Source organism: Notechis scutatus, chromosome 2 (genome assembly GCF_049901735.1).
Source record: "Notechis scutatus isolate UNSWTSFEM ecotype Mainland chromosome 2, rNotScu1.2, whole genome shotgun sequence".
Lineage (NCBI taxonomy): Eukaryota > Metazoa > Chordata > Lepidosauria > Squamata > Elapidae > Notechis > Notechis scutatus.
This window is the reverse complement of record NC_142010.1, coordinates 180,821,666-180,837,826: the sequence shown is the minus strand read 5'-3', so window position 1 is coordinate 180,837,826 and position 16,161 is coordinate 180,821,666. Positions and strand designations below refer to the sequence as shown.

At 43.5% G+C, this 16,161-nt stretch overlaps 1 protein-coding gene across 1 annotated transcript in view; it reads right to left on the bottom strand.

Annotated features, from left to right (window-relative positions):
- Positions 1-12,499, bottom strand: part of GRIN3A (glutamate ionotropic receptor NMDA type subunit 3A) — a 135,813-nt gene extending 123,314 nt beyond the window's left edge. Inside the window, exon 1 of the mRNA XM_026683451.2 lies at positions 11,351-12,499. Coding sequence (XP_026539236.2) covers positions 11,351-12,199 — 849 coding nt within the window. The 5' untranslated portion in view covers positions 12,200-12,499. The remainder of the gene's footprint in view (positions 1-11,350) is intronic.
- Between the last annotated feature and the right edge of the window lie 3,662 nt (positions 12,500-16,161).

The following is a 16,161-nucleotide window of genomic DNA, read 5'->3' as shown; positions in this document are numbered from 1 at the left end:
ACATATGCAATATTTATCTATGAAATATCCTATTTCACTGCAAAACTTGTATACATTCTTATTTCAGCCTAGATTTTATGTAGTTTTAATGCAATTTGATCTAGATTCCTTTTATGTTTTCTGACATAAGTGATTATTTTGCTGCTATAACCTTTAGGTTATTTTACTAAGATCTTGATATGAGCTGCCATCCTTAAAGAAACAAAGTAGGCTCAGCACAGAATTGGCAGATGAGGGAGAAAAAATGGCAAATTAATAAGCCCACATTCTGATTCTGGACTGGGTAATATTTCCCGAATTACTACTAGTGGCTGGATGCATCCTACTAAGAGAAACATCTCAATATTTGTCCTTTTCAAATTTTCCATCCAAATTTTCTGAAGATCCTGCTGTGTTTTCCCAAAACCTTATTACATTATGAAGAATGATATTTTTTTCCTTAAGGCCCTAATGCTTTAGAAAAGTTATAGGAAGAAATAGAGCAATGCATTTCCCCCTTTTTACTTGTTTATTTATTTAATTGGATTTAGGCAGTGCCAACTCCAAAATGACTCTGGGTGACTCACAAATAAATAAAAATATAGAACACAATATAAATAAACATGATAGCATCTGAGCAATCAATACATAATATATACATAGTCATCCAGCAAGGGTGTCCCATTCACCTTACTCCAGGGTGTGTGTGTGTGTGTGGGAGTGCACTATACCTTACAAAGTGTTGTGTTGCAGGTTCATCCTAAGGACAGGAGGTTTACTTTGCCATAACGGAACCGTAGAGAACGACTATTCATTGTGCTCATCTGCAGCCATCTTAATGGGATGCAGTTCATTTAACAATTTTTGCTCTTTGTATTGGCAGCCAGTTTTTATTCTTTGCCGCTCAAGGGAACGTTGGAAAGAAATTAGGTCGAGAAGGTCAAGACTTTGACCATCAGTGAGGCAATTCTCAAAATCTAGAACAGGAGTAGACCAAATGTGTTATGGGAGAAGAAGCCAGCCAGGAGGGAGGGAGGGGGAGAAAGACTGTAGTGTATTTAAATAGAGACTTCTAGGGCAATGTTCCTATTGGTTAACAGAAGCAACGATACGATTGGTTAGTAACGTTAGTACCTGATTGGCCGCCAATAGCGGCGGGAAGTTTAACTAAATGTCATTGGTTGCGAGCCATGGAGCAGCCGCTATAAAAAGGGCTGCTGCGGTTCGACTGCAGTCGAAGTTACTGTTATTATTAAAGAGCTGAATTCAACTCGGTTTGCGAGTCTCTTTACTGGTGACAGAACAAAGACCACCTTCAAAATGGGTTGGACTAAACCAAGGGTGTCAAGCTCAAGGCCCGAGGGCCAGATCCAGCCTGTGGGGTGCTTAGATCTGGCCTGTGGGGCTGCCCTAGAAATAGCGAAGGACCGGCCCGTGGTGCCTCTGCCAGCAAAAATGCACCTCTCCCTAGCTCCATTTTTGGTGGCAGAGGGTTGCAGGAGGCTGTCCCAGCTGAAAACGGAGCTCAGGAGCCCATTTTCTCTGGTAAAGCTCTTGGGCCACAGACACCCCTGACATGAGTGATGTCAAGCTGGACACGCCCACCCTAGCCACGCCCAATCTGGCTCCCAAGGTCAAACACAACTCTGATGCAGCCCTCAATGACATCGGGTTTAACACCCCTGGACTAAACTTAGATCTGGAGATTTAAAAAAAAAACCAAGACAGCCCTATGGGAGAGGCAACTGGGCCTGAGGCTCAGAATGTTGCCGATTGCTGCATTCTAAAACCACCATCACCTCCATCCTATGATGCAGAGCAACACTGTTGTGAAAGAAAGCATTTCAGAAGCAACATTCTGCATCTTTCCCCCACTTATTTAAAAAAAAATTGAATCTGTAAGGCTCAAAGGAAAGGTATCCATTCCTTTAAAATTCTAGCAGGTGTGCTGGAAGCCAGGAAATGGGATTCAGCAAACGGTTTTTGCACACATCAGATTCTTATGTATTAGGCTGAGCCAGAATTCTTACAAAGAGTGCAAATTGAGCATTTCGGTACAGTTGGCAAAATAATATCCCACGGATATTATGTTTTCCTGAATAAAAGAAAAGTAGCTTAACGAGAAATGCAGGTCTGGGTGGAAAAGCTTGAAGAATGAAAAAGGTGCCTATTGTTTTTCCAGTTTGTCCTATAATAAAAGCATTAGGCTTTATTTCATACTATGTAATATATAACTTGGCCATTGTTTACCTGGACAAGAGTCCAGCTGTCAAAATGGAAAGCAGAAAGCAAGATTACAGGTGGTCCTTGACTTACAACAGTTCATGTAGTGACTATTCAAAGTTACAGCGGCAATGAAAAAAGTGACTTATGGCCGTTTTTCACACTTACAACCTTTGCAGCAACCCCCATGGTCATGGGATCAAAATTCACACTCTTGGCAACCAACACAGATTTATGACGGTTGCAGTGTCCCAGGGTCAAAAGATCTTTTGTGATCTTTTGACAAGCCAAGTCAATGGGGAAGTCAGATTCACTGAACAACCGAGTTGCTAACTTATTGTCTGCAGTGATTCACTTAACAATTGTGGCAAGAAAGGTCATAAAATGGGGCAAAACTCGCTTAACAAATGTCTCCAACAACAACAGAAACGTTGGGCTCAGTTGTGGCCATAAGTCAAGGACTACCCTCAGGAGTAGATTCCTAAATATTTTCACATCCCTACTGAAATCAGCTCCCATTAAGTATTGGCATAAAACTCTCCTCCTGAAAACAAGACTTTAAATCAAGGGCCTTCAAACTTGGCAAGTTTAAGACTTGTGGACTTCAACTCCCAGAATTCCTGAGATAACATAATTGGAGGAAGAATTCTGGGAATTGAAGTCCACAAATCTTAAAGCTGTCAAGTTTGAACACCCCTGTTTTAAACTATTTCACATACAAGCCTGTCACCATCTACAGAGAACGTCCAAGAAATCTCCCACTGGGGTCTTATAAATATATTTATTTTTTTTCTTAGCTTTGAACTCTGGAAAAGATGGCCTCTTAGCTCGATGGTAGAAGAGGTGTCCTGCATAACAACAATCCCAGGACAATTTCCTACTAGATGTAGGTTGAAAAGCACCTTGAAGCTTCGAGTTAAGAAAGAGTGTTGTTAAGGCCACCGAGATCTGGAGTGAATCCAGATAGAAGAGACTTGGCCAAAAGAGAAATTGGACCAAATAGAACAAACTTGCTTATGCTGTAGATTGAAGATGTTCCTTTCTTCTCTGATCCTGGCCTTACTCAGCAATTTGGTTTCTATCCTCAGTTCCCATTATTGTTTAACCTATTTGTGCCAGAAGGTGCCTATGTTTTCCCAGTTTCTACTTCTGAATCATTAACAAGCAAGCTGATTATTTTCTCTCAACTGAACCACAGAAATTAGGCTTTGGAGGCTAACTTCTTCGGGGTCCAAGGGTTCTAATGATACAGTTTTAGCCCCTTGCTCTAGAGGTTAGGGCACAAAATAGTCCAAATGTCCTATAACCCATTTCTGTAAATAGTCTATAGAGAACTGCCACAGAATCAAGAGACAGAAAAACAAACAGTCACCTCATTAAACTGCTTTGTAGGCAAGCTCAGGGCAAATGAAGCTCTCCCTTATCAGCATCCATGCTCATTCTTCTAGATTAGCAATATACTACTAGCACATGTAGAATTGCACGCACGGGCTAATCACTCTCATTATTAAATATGACCGGGCCACTTTTGCAGTTTATAGTAATTCCGAGTAAAATTACTGGCTCTGCTATTGAGGTATAAAGTTGCTTTATGGTCCTGGAGGATGAGCCCATTTACAAAGCCATCAAAGAATGCTGCCCAAAGTTGCTGATCCTTCTGAACCAAAACAAACTATGCTAGGGAATCATGCTTTGGAATTAGCAGCTTAAAAGGAAAGATTGACACCAAGCAAGAGGAAAGCCGTACTCTGAAGTTTTAGAATGGTATAAGCCAGAGGTCTCCAAACCAGTGGTGGGATTCAAATTTTTTTACTACTGGTTCTGTGGGCATGGCTGATGGGTGTGGCAGGGGAAGAATACTGTAAAAATCCCCATTCCCTCCCCACCCCACTAACCTGCTTTCTCCTGTGCAGGGCAACAACAGAAGACCCAGCAAATACTGATCAGCTGGGACTCGGGAGGCAAAGAATTTCTGCTATTGGTTCTCCAGAACTGGTCAGAACCTGCTGAATATCACCTCTACTCCAAGCTTGGCAACTTTAAGACTTGTGGACTTCAACTCCCAGAATTCTTGAGATAACATGAATCGAGGAGGAATTCTGGGGGTTGAAGTCCACAAGTCTTAAAGCTGTCAAGTTTGAACACCCCTGTTTTAAACTATTTCACATACAAGCCTGTCACCATCTACAGAGAACGTCCAAGAAATCTCCCACTGGGGTCTTATAAATATATTTATTTATTTTCTTAGCTTTGAACTCTGGAAAAGGTGGCCTCTTATCTCAGTGGTAGAAGAGCTGTCCTGCATAACAACAATCCCAGGACAATTTCCTACCAGATGTAGGTTGAAAAGCACCTTGAAACTTCGAGTTAAGAAAGAGTGTTATTAAGGCCACCGAGAACTGGAGTTAATCCAGGTAGAAGAGACTTGGCCAAAAGAGAAATTGGACCAAATAGAAGAGCATAGCTGGCTGGAGAATTCTGGGAGTTGAAGTCCACAAGTCTTAAAGTTGCCAAGTTTGGAGACCCCTGGTATAATCTATAGTCGAAATGTGGCCCCATTGCCAAGGCTAAAGGTACATACAGGTAGTCCTTGAGGTATGACCACAATTAAGCCCCAAATATCTGTTGCTAAGTGAGATATTTTTTAGGTGAGTTTTGCCCCATTTTACGACCTTTCTTTCCACAATTGCTAAGTGAATCATGGCAATTGTTATGTTAGCAAGGTCGTAACTGTGAAAAAGGGTCGTAAGTCACATTTCTCAATGCTGTTGTAATTTTGAAAGGACACTAAACGAACTGTTGTAAGTGGAGGACTCCCTGTAGTGTAGTGGGGATGTAGCAGAATTTCAAATTGTATTATAAATAAAAAACAATGAGGGCCACCTGAAGGTTGAAGAACAGAATGTTAATCTATCCATTACAAATATACCTATAGATACGTATTTTGAGTGGCATGGTTGCCATGGGGAAGACGTTCAACTGGCTGCTAACATGTATTCCTCCATACCACCATTTTTTTCCCAAAATATTTTAATAAAACTACCCCCCACCAACAAACATTGAAAAAAACAAACCCCCCCAAACTCACGTATTTCCCCCCCCCACAAAACCCCCCATAAAAAAAAAAAAAAAAAAAAAGTGGTTAGCATGAGGAAGGAAAAGGAGGGGGAAGCCCGGGGGGGGGCAACACAGTCAGATAATAAGAGTCCCTTTGTTAGCTCCAACTTTGCCCCCAATGTCCAGGTTACCTTCTGGTTGGAGAAAAACTCTCCCAGGAACAGCCTTTGACTGCAGAGAATTAAGTCCAAAACATGGTCAACAAAAACTGTAACTTTAAGTCCAGTCAAGCCATATTGAGGTAATTAGTTTGGCAGGGCACGAGCAAGAATTCCAGATGTGAAGGCATGGCAAAACTCACACAGTTGGGAAGACACCAGGAGCACAGATAAGCAAAGTCAGCACAGGATAAAGTCACGTTTGCTCCCAGCAGCTGCCGCAGTCAGCATTCAGTTCTTTTAAACTTTCATTCCCAGGTATGGCTAATGAAGGGAATCAGGGCCCTTTCTTCCCACCGTAAGCCACGCAACCCACATTGTTCTCTTCTCCATTCCTCCCTGCATGCCCTAGGATGAAGAGGGGGTGGGCCTGGGTTTTCCTCTGAACTCCCTCTCCCTTGTTCTATCTCTCTCCTGCTCTGCCCAGCCAGACTTTGCCCTTCCCCAGGCTCCTCCACAGCCAATGGAGCCACACTCCCATTCCCTGTCAGCTGTTCGTCTTCCTCCTCGGATTCAGACTCCGACAGGGACATGACAGGAGGAGCCCTTTCCCCTGATAGCCCAAAACTAACCACACGGGTCGGATTCTACCAGTTTTTGGGCAAACCCCTTGCTCCAAAGATCAGCTGTCTCTGAACCAGTTTGCTGAGATAAGCATGTGGGCCCGCCTGCTCACCCCTGCTCTTTCCTGTCCTTTACTTCCTTTGCTTAAAGCACAGCTGATTCGCATGGCAGAGTAGTTTGCTGTGACTCAGCTCAGCTTTCTTCACAGGGACTGCTGTAGAAGATAAGCATTAGAGCTGTTTATAATGCGGAGCGCGCACACGAAGTGCACAATCACCAAACCAGTTGTTATACCAGTGGAATCCCACCCCTGACCAGCTAGGAACATGTATCCCAGCACCAGTTCATGAAGATAACCCACAACTCATCGTCTATAAGAATGGAAGTACTATTGAGTTTTCAAGCCTGGACTAAGCTTGTATAGAATCCTCTGTTTATTTATGCATGAACAGCTTTGGGCAAAAGGCAGTCAAATGTTGGATAGAATGCTGACTATAACTTTTCCTAGTCTTTAAAAATGAAGGTGTATGCAGTATGTGCCCAAACTTTCTTACTTGGACTTTAGGATCTCAGATGATTGCTTGAGTATTCCTACCCAAATAGGTTCTTCTAATTATATGCTACAGCCTGTATTTCTGAGGCATGGACTTGATGTTGGCTTCTTTGATGCTTTCCTACCATTTTGAGCTCCTCTTGTAGCCCTACTCTGGTCTTGTGAGCTATGTTCTTCTTGTGAGTTAGAACTCCATAGTATAAAGAGCCACTCTTGTAGGACAGATATACTAGCACAACACCCAAGAACAGAGCTAATGCAGATTGCCATGGCAATGGTTGGATTGAAACATGAGCACCTCATAGAAACTCAAAGATGACATAGCTGGATAAACTTACATGGCAGGCTAATTTCTAGCAGTAATTACCCTGGAGTTCAGAGGGGTATCATGGCAAAGGCGCTAGGGCCAAGGACCCAGTGTATAAATCTAGCAATAAATACATGAATGAAATTATATAAATTCAGCTTGTCCATGGAATAAATAAAATGGAGTTGACAGAATCCAAAGCTGCCTGATTTTACAGTGCTTTTCATGTAAACTTCCTGCCCATCTAAAAAATTATTCCGCATTTAGTGAACTTCCACATCACAGCAAGCAAGAAGTAGCATCTATGACATTGACAAGAGGAGCACTAAAAGAGTCTTTCCAATACAATTTAAAGTATAATATTCCTGAAACCTATGTTTCGGATATACATTAAAAGTGTCACTTTTTGGTAAAAAGGACATAATTCCCCCCCCCTCTGGATTCCTTGTGACTGCATGAACAAGTCCATGTCTATTTCTTTGGCAACCTTACAGAGTTGAATTGCCATTGCCTTCTTCTTTTTCATTTCCCGGTTTAGTCTATAACCATAATGTTGTCCTATTAAAGCACAATTGCAGTTCTGCTTAACATTTTCAAAATCAGACTTGGTCAATGTCAACTTCTGCTGCTGCCTGCTTGCAATCAAAAATGTATGTGTCTCTTTTACATAAAGACTGAAATATGTATGCATGTATTTATATTTATCTATCTATCATCTATCTATCTATCTATCTATCTATCTATCTATCTATCTATCTATCTATCTATCTATCTATCTATCTATCTATCTATCTATCTATCTATCTAGTATGTAATCCTTGACTTACAACCACAACTGGAAGTGGAAGTTCCACTGCTAAGCAATGGAGTGATAGAGCATGAGTTCACAGGACTGCATCACTTAGTGGTGGCTATCCTGGCACTCCCCATTGCCATTGTTAAATGAATTCCAATAGCTGTTAGCTGAGGATCCACCTCAATCCAAGCCATTCTGGGCTTGGTCCCTCCAAATCCCCCATCTCTGCCATTTTGGCCAACTGTACCCTGCCTTGCAGGGTGTCAACCAGTCCCAGAATTATGTGGCTCTATGTGCAGTTTGTAAGTCAGAGGTAATACAGATTAGTAACAAGTAAAATTAAAAACTTGACTGAGCACCTTTCTCAAACATTACTTTTCAAAAATACTAAAATTCATAGAATTGTCAAATTGAAGATTAAATTTAGAAGAAAGTTCCTACTTTCATTGCCCTCTAACATGTTAACTAAGGGAATTTAAAAAAGGTTCTGCAATTTAGAAGAGGTAGCTATCATTTTAAGACACAGAAATATATATTTTAACTGAAAATAAATAAAACTTTAACTTTTGCAGTTGCATCCCATCTTTTTCCACCAAGAAACTCCAGGTTAGACACAAGGGATCTCCCCTAATTTTAATTTTTGATAAATGACTCTTTGAGGGTAGAGGGAAAGATAATGCCTGGCCCAACATCACCCACTTGGATGATTAAGTAACTGCTTGAATCTGGGGCTTTCTGATCTGAGTTCATGACTTTAACCATCATATCACATGTTTTGGAGCACTAGGTCAACACTTAAATGTAAACTTCACCATTGACTCTTAAATGGCCAACGTGACTTAGAAACACTGCGTTTGCAAAGCAACTAGAGAAGTTAGTAGAGGAGAAGCTAAATATGAATCAGTGATGATCTGTGGAATACCAAATAAATAAATAAACGAATTAATGTGTTGATGCGATTTTCATTTCCACTCTAGAAATACTGTGCATTCTTTAGATTAGGAGACTGACTGCTCCAATTTTGTTCTGCTTTAATCTGGTTGCGCTAGAAATTTTTTGTCTGGTTTTAGACAATACACTTGAAAATGGTTATTGACATACTGAAATATGTTTGAAGAAAGGCTATAAAAATAATGTAAAGACCAAATCCTATGAAAATAGGGGAAGAACTTGGATGCAGAGGAGGAGGAAAACATTAAGAACAATCATATATTCCAGTGTTTCTGTGCCGTAGGATTTAAATTAAAGGATTCAAATTACATATACACATTGTTCAATCAATAAAATACAGAATGGAATGGAATATATTGCCTTAGAAGATGTTGGTTTTTCTTGTTCTCTATAAAATGTTTAAAATTTAGAGATGTGTAATTCTGTGATAGCATAATTGTACATGTAGTTTTACAGTTTTACAGTAACCTTAGAATCTCTGTATAGCATAGGACTTGATTGTCAATATATTTACCATGTTATCCTTAATACATTCTCATATTTCCTCTCTCCATGTATATGTCCATTGCAGTTTATTATATCATCGATATCTTATTTATCCTTATAATGGAAGTAACTCCCACTGAGTTAAATAAGGATTGTTCCAAAGTAAATGGTCAGGTTTGTAATTTTCATTTTCCCAATTCTTCAGTTCTTCACACTGGAGAAGAAGGAAAGTCTTTTCAAACTTTGAACTGACTTTTTAGTTGTAAGAAAATAATGCAATTGGGCTTAATGAAGAAGGAAAATAATGTTTTCACATGTTATTATAAAGTGCTAATTCATATAATATTGCCTTTTCTCAAAACCTAGTGGTCAAATCACTAATCTCTGGTGATTGATCCTAGACTCTAGATATAAAGTGAAGGCACAGAAATCTTTCCTTTTTAAAAGGTATTTGAAGTTGCTCAGTTTAAGACTTGTACAGTGACTTGAATATACAGAAGTCATGTTGAAAAATGTAAATTCTTGCTTCTATTATTAACAGTGATTAATAGGCAAGCATCTCAAATATAAGAGAGTTTTGTTTTAGTTTTGTTGTACATTGCCTGAGAGATAAGTGGCTATATAAATGAGATAAACAAATAAAATAATCTGATCATTTTATGTGGTTTATACACAAACCAAGGAATTAATTCTCTCCCTCCGTCTCTCCCTCCCTTCCCCACTCCCTCCCCCCTTCTGCTGGGATATAGCTGTCTTTCCTTTATATATCATGTATATTAAATGATGCCGGTGACATGGAACAAGGGAAACAAACCCAGTTTGAGATGTTTAATCTATTTTGCAATCATCCACGATATTTGCATAACAAAAGAAAAGTATGTTTAATTTATTTGGATGGCTCTCCACCTGAATTCTCTGCGAATAAGCAAAGCCTCTGAATTCAGAGTTAATTAGGGTTGAACACACAGAGAGAGACATAGGCACACGCGCGAACACACACACACAGAGACACACAAACAGACAGGCAAACGTGCATATCTACTCATCCCGGTTTCTCTTATGAGGTGGAAACACTCTGAGCACAAATGCACAAATGCTGTTTTAGATCTCCAGCAACTTCACCTGGCGGAGCAAAGACTACCTTTCTAACTTGGAGAGAGGGAGGGGAGGGAGGGAGAGAGAGAGGGGGAGAGGGAGAGGGAGAGAGGAGAGAGGGATGGAGGGGGAGAGAGAGAGAGAGAGGGGAGAGGGAGGGAGAGGGAGGGAGAGAGAGAGGGAGGGAGAGAGAGAGGGGGTAGAGAGGGAGAGGGAGGGAGAGAGAGTGGGAGAGGGAGGGAGGGAGAAAGAGAGGGAGGGAGAGAGGGAGAGGGAGGGAGAGAGGGAGGGAGGGAGGGGGAGAGGGGGAGAGAGAGGGAGAGGGAGGGAGGGAGAGAGAGAGGAGAGAGGGGGAGGGAGGGAGGGAGAGAGGGAGGGAGGGGGTAGAGAGGGAGGGAGAGAGAGGGAGAGGGAGGGAGGGAGAAAGAGAGGAAGGGAGAGAGGGAGAGGGAGGGAGAGAGGGAGGGAGGGGGAGAGAGAGAGAGGGAGGGAGGGAGGGAGGGGAGAGGGGGGAGAGAGAGGGAGAGGGAGGGAGGGAGAGAGAGGAGAGAGAGGAGAGGGAGGGAGGGAGGGAGGGGGAGAGAGAGGGGAGAGAGAGAGAGAGGGAGAGGGAGGGAGAGAGGGAGGGAGGGAGAGAGAGGGAGGGAGGGAGAGAGGGAGGGAGGGAGAGAGGGAGAGAGGGAGAGGGAGGGGAGGGAGGGAGGGAGAGAGAAATAACCCAATCCAAATAAAAATTCAGCATCACAAGCAATAACACAGAACCAACCGAACAGGCGGTTGTGTGGGATCGATCGGAGAATGTTGGACTTTCTGTCCCGCCGCAGCACCAGAATTGGCTGCCTGGGAGACGTTACACTGTCCAAGGTACTGAATTCCTAAATCAGCTTTGTAAAAAGTAAAAGGCAACTCGCCCGAACTCTTACACAGGAACCGCCCCCCTCCCGGCATCCTTGCTGAAGAGCTTCAATATTTATCGCGGTTCCGGGAGCGTGGGTCCTCTCCCTGCCCGCCACTTCTCCGCGCACATTCACAGAGGCAAGACCCCAGGTCTTTCTGTCTGTCTGTCTCTCTCTCTCTCCTTCCCTCCCTCTTCCCGTCCTCATCTCCCGCCGTCCCCTTACCTGACTCTTTCGAGGAAACTCATTGAGTACGATGCTGATCACTGGAATGCGCAAAGCGGTGGCGACGAAGTCCATCTGTAGGATCTCGCTTCTGCTCTGCGGGAAGGCAAGAATGGCCGAGACCCCTTGTACCACCACAGTGTGGCAGATGCTCTGCAAGAAGGAGACCGGGTCGTTGCTCCAGGAGGAGGCGCTGGGCGAAGAAAAGGGGAAAAGAGGTAGATCGCCCAGGCCCGCCTCGATGGCCATCACCACTTCCAGGGAAAGGTTGTAAGGCAGAAGCCCCTTGACGCGGTTGAGGTTCTCCACCGCCAACAGGAGCGCCTCTCTGGGTATTGGAGGCGGTTGAGGCGCCTGGTCCGGACTCTCTTTGTCGATCAGGTTCTCGGTGCCCAGGTGCGCTCTCCTTCTCACACTGGTCCCCGTTTTCCACCTCTCTGGAGTCCCGGGCTCCTGCCACCCAGATTCTTCCCCGGCAGAGTGGCTTCGAAGCGGGATATCATTGTGAGCTCTCCAGCCTCCTGCCCTGCCTTGGGAGGTAGCCCAAGGCTGCAGGTGAGCCGCCCCGATCCTTACCGTGTGCCCGATCCGTTTGAGGATCCGGCAAGGCTGCGGGTGGCAAGAAGAGAGGGGCACCCCGGCCAACACGAGGGCGCAGGGCGGCGGGAATAGCAGACAGACTCTGCTCAGGAGCCACCAAACACTCAGCCTCCACATCACTGGAGAGCCAAATGCCCGGCACGTTAGGAGAAACCCCCTTCTCCCTCTCTGCCTTCCCACTTCAGCCACCTCCTCCCCTCCACCGCTGCTAGGCGCTCCTCTCCCAGCCGCTCTCCCACCGCCAGCCATACAAGTTGCGGGGCTCTTCAGGCGCCTCGGAGGCTCCCCAAACCTACACAACCCATTTCGTCTCCCGGGAATCCCTGCTCCAGAAAGAAAACCCCACCCCAACCCCCAAGACTTCTCCCGGTGGCCGCCTATCCAGACTGGGCTCTAAGGATTAAGAGTCATTCCAGTCTACCCCTGGAGGGTCGTGGCAACCCTTCGCGGCGATCTGCTGCCTCTCCATGACTCGAACCCACCAGAAGAACCGACCCGGAGATCCAGATTTGCAAACGCCTCTGAGGACAGCAAGAGGCAGGGTCCCACCCTCCAGGGATGCCCCATCTCCCTTGGGCCACTTCCCCCTTCTTCTCGCCGCTTCTCCCCCACCCCACCCCACCCCACCCCCACCCCTTCCTTCGCCTCTTTTCCAGTCCTCTGCCTTCCCTTTGCAGTTTGTTTCGAAAGCTCTTGTCAAAGGGAACTCAAAGTTGCCAAGCAGGAGCGTAAGCAAGTAGCAGCAACGGTTCTTCTACGTCCGACGGAGCTCCGGTCGGTCGCTTGGCTAGCTAAACACCCACTGCCTGCCTGCCTGCCAAGGCGGCTTTGGAAAGGCGAACAGGTAGCGCTCTGAGCGGGACAAACGCCCCCGCGAGGAACGCTGGGAGTTGTAGTCAGTTGTAGCCGGACTGTCGGAAGCCTCACCCAGCGCTGGGGCTTTCTCCCGAACGCTTTGCTGTAAATCGCATTTAGTCTGCTGGTGGAGCCATGTTTGAGGAGTCTTTTTCTCTTCTTTCCCCATTGGGAACTGTTCAGTATCTGAAGGGGAAAAGGACGCAGTTAAGAAATTCTACTCTCAAATCCCCACCCTCCTTTATTTATTTTTTTTATTTTTTTTTTTAGGATAGAGCAAAAATACATCTCCAAACATTTTATTTATTGCTCCCAACATATATCCTCCAGCAAGGGATGTCCCTTTCCCCCTGAGTCATTTTCTTTTCACAGCTGCAGGGTGAGAAAGAGACATTCAAGAAGATCGGTCAAAGTGATCCCCTGTCCTTTTGCTTTTTTTGGAGGGGACACTAACCAAGGCACGGGGAAGGGAAGAATGGCCGGTGGCACAAGTGGAGAGGATCAATTCCAACAACTGGGAGAAGAACATCTATGAAGCACTTGTGGTCCATCAGCCAGAGGGGTCTATCTCATTCGGGCTCTCATTCAGGCTCCGTAATGTAGAAAGTTAGCACCCCGCCCCTCTCCTAGAGGAATGGAATATTTTAGGAAATATTAAAAAGGTAGACCATTATATTTTCCTGGATGAGAAAAGGAGAAACATTTTGTAAAGACAAAGCAGCTCCCTGCAGCTCCCTGCACCCCCTTCAACTCTAGGGTGATGGGATTAAGGCATGATAGGATTAGCCCTTTACCAATCCCACCACATGACACCTGGGAAGATTACATCACCCAGCAAGATTCAACCAAGCTTGGGACTAAAGACAGCCTACAGAGTTACCCCTGCACACATTTCTTGCCACAGGAAGAGGAAGCAAGGTCAAAGCCCAACAGAGGGCTTTTTCGTTGTTGCCGCCATCATTAAACCATCTTTCCAAGCAGTCTCCATGTTTCCAGTGTCTTTCTTCCCACTTGGAACTGAACTCAGATGGACATTTCTTCCAACAATAAATTGCAGAGTTGTAAGAACCTTCACCGTATTTGACATTCTCCCACCCAATGGTAGTAACCAGTATTTTCTGTAGAGAAAACTGGGATGCTGAAGATAGGGCACTGCCCATACTGTCCATCTGAGGCTTTGTAAGTCTGATTGAGCTATCCCTCTGAAGCAATGGAATTCACAGAAACTAGTCAAACCAAAGGAAAACCTTCATTGACGTGAAACTGATGGGTTATTATGGCATCACGGACATGAATCCATACGTCCAATTTGTTATTCCTTTCTTGTTGGAACACTTAGCAAAAGTATCCTGTGCTGCAGGAAGATGTTCATGCTCAGCTCCTTTAAGTTAAAAACAGCAAGAACAAACAGAAAGAACCTGAATAAATAGGCAAAAGTATTTCACGGAGATAATGTTTGCTAGGAAAATTTGGGAGTGAATCATGCATCCGTAGCAAAGAGCTTGGAAAACAAAGCAAAATTGTTCCCTGTTCCATAAACTGATTGTTTGCATAGAAAGGAAAAATCATGTCAAGCTCAAATTTGTTTATGTTCTCTACTTTTTAAATGCTTCTATATGTTGAGAGTTGAAGAGAAAGTCCATAAAATGAAGAAATTAAAGTTTTGGAAAAGGACTAAGGAAACTCATGTTGACATTCCAACTAAGCTCTGCAGTTCACTGATTATCTTGCCACCACTCCTCTTAGCCTATCCTACTGGCATAGTTTTTTCATGAGGAAAAAAAAAAGGGAGTATAGCCAACTACTGTAACTGCTGGAGTTAAGGTCGATATAAATAGATCTAAAACATGGAACTATATCCTTTTAGCTCCAGATACCTTGAATAACTATTTTCTTAATTGGCAATAATCTAATTTTTTTTACAAATGTGTGTCCATGTGTTTTTACTGGATTTAAGCATTGGCTATCGCAGACCTGAAATTTGAAGTCGTAGGTGCATTTAATCATGAGCCAGGATGGCGCAGTGGTTAGAGTGCAGTACTACAGGCAACTTCTACTGACTGCCATCTGACTGCAATTTGGCCATTCAAATCTCACCAGGCTCAAGGTTGACTCAGCTTTCCATCCTTCCAAGGTGAGTAAAATGAGGATCCAGATTGTTGGGAGCAATATGCTGCCTTTGTAAACTGCTTAGAGAGGGCTGTAAAGCACTGTCAAGTGGTATGTAATTCTAAGTGCTACTGCCATTTTGTTCAATTATAGGCACAGATCTGGTCTTCCTGCCTGTGGTATCAGCTTTTGAACCATTTCTTCCCTCTTCATCATTTTTATATAATAATAGCAGGGGATAATGTTTCATCTGTTGGTTTTCTTTTACTTCAGCTGTAATAAAAGGAGACAAACAGACTACTATCATCTTAGTGTCTTTTTGCCATATTAGATGGACTTCTGCTGTCTTGCTGATTGGTGGACACTTGTCCTTTCCTTTACAAATGCTAATAAAGTTTATTTGTTTTAAAACATGTTTTAAAACAGCTAAGTGCTGCAGGGTAATATAAACCCCATAGGTGCAGAAGGAATTGAAAAGAAACCAAGCAATGAGCATATGTTTTCATGCTTCTATAGATAGATGGATCTGATTTATAATACTTTAGCCATTTAGCCATAGTCACATATTAGATTAACATATGCCTTTTCTAAGATGGGGCCACTTTGGAATTCCAGCAGCTCTTCACTCATAATTGAAGCATCTATTAAAAACACTTCTGCAGAGAGCTAGGGAGATAACAGACAGTGTATCATGGAGAAATACCCACTAGGATTAAAACATGCATAATTTAGCATACAGGATATACTTTAAAAAAAAATTATGCAAATAAACCTATTCCATCAGCTTCGAGAACAGCAGAAGAGAAAGAGGGCTTTTTCATTACTTGTCCTGGAAGATCCGCAGCTGTTAATTCTAAGATTCAGCTGTTTGTAATCTTATTTTAGCTGCCATCTAGTGGTGGTCATTTCCAGCAAGTTGCAGAACATATAAGGACAATGGAGACAGGTAAAACTATTCCATGTTAATTATCCCTTGCTGTCTTATTACCCATCTTGCTGTCCGATCTTTTCTTGTTCCAGTTGGCTCCAAGGCTTCCCCTCTCTGTATCTTATCCAGCCCCCCCCTTCCTTGTGTGCTGTGCTTTTTTTTAAACTTACAAGAGGAAAAAAAATTAGAGACTTTGAAATTATTTATTGATAGTTAGCACCTGGACCACACATCCAATAGGCACCTCAGTTATCTGTTTGCAGTCTTCCTTATTATCCTGGAATCAGGAAGAAAGGTGAATGAATTTTCTCTGGTGATA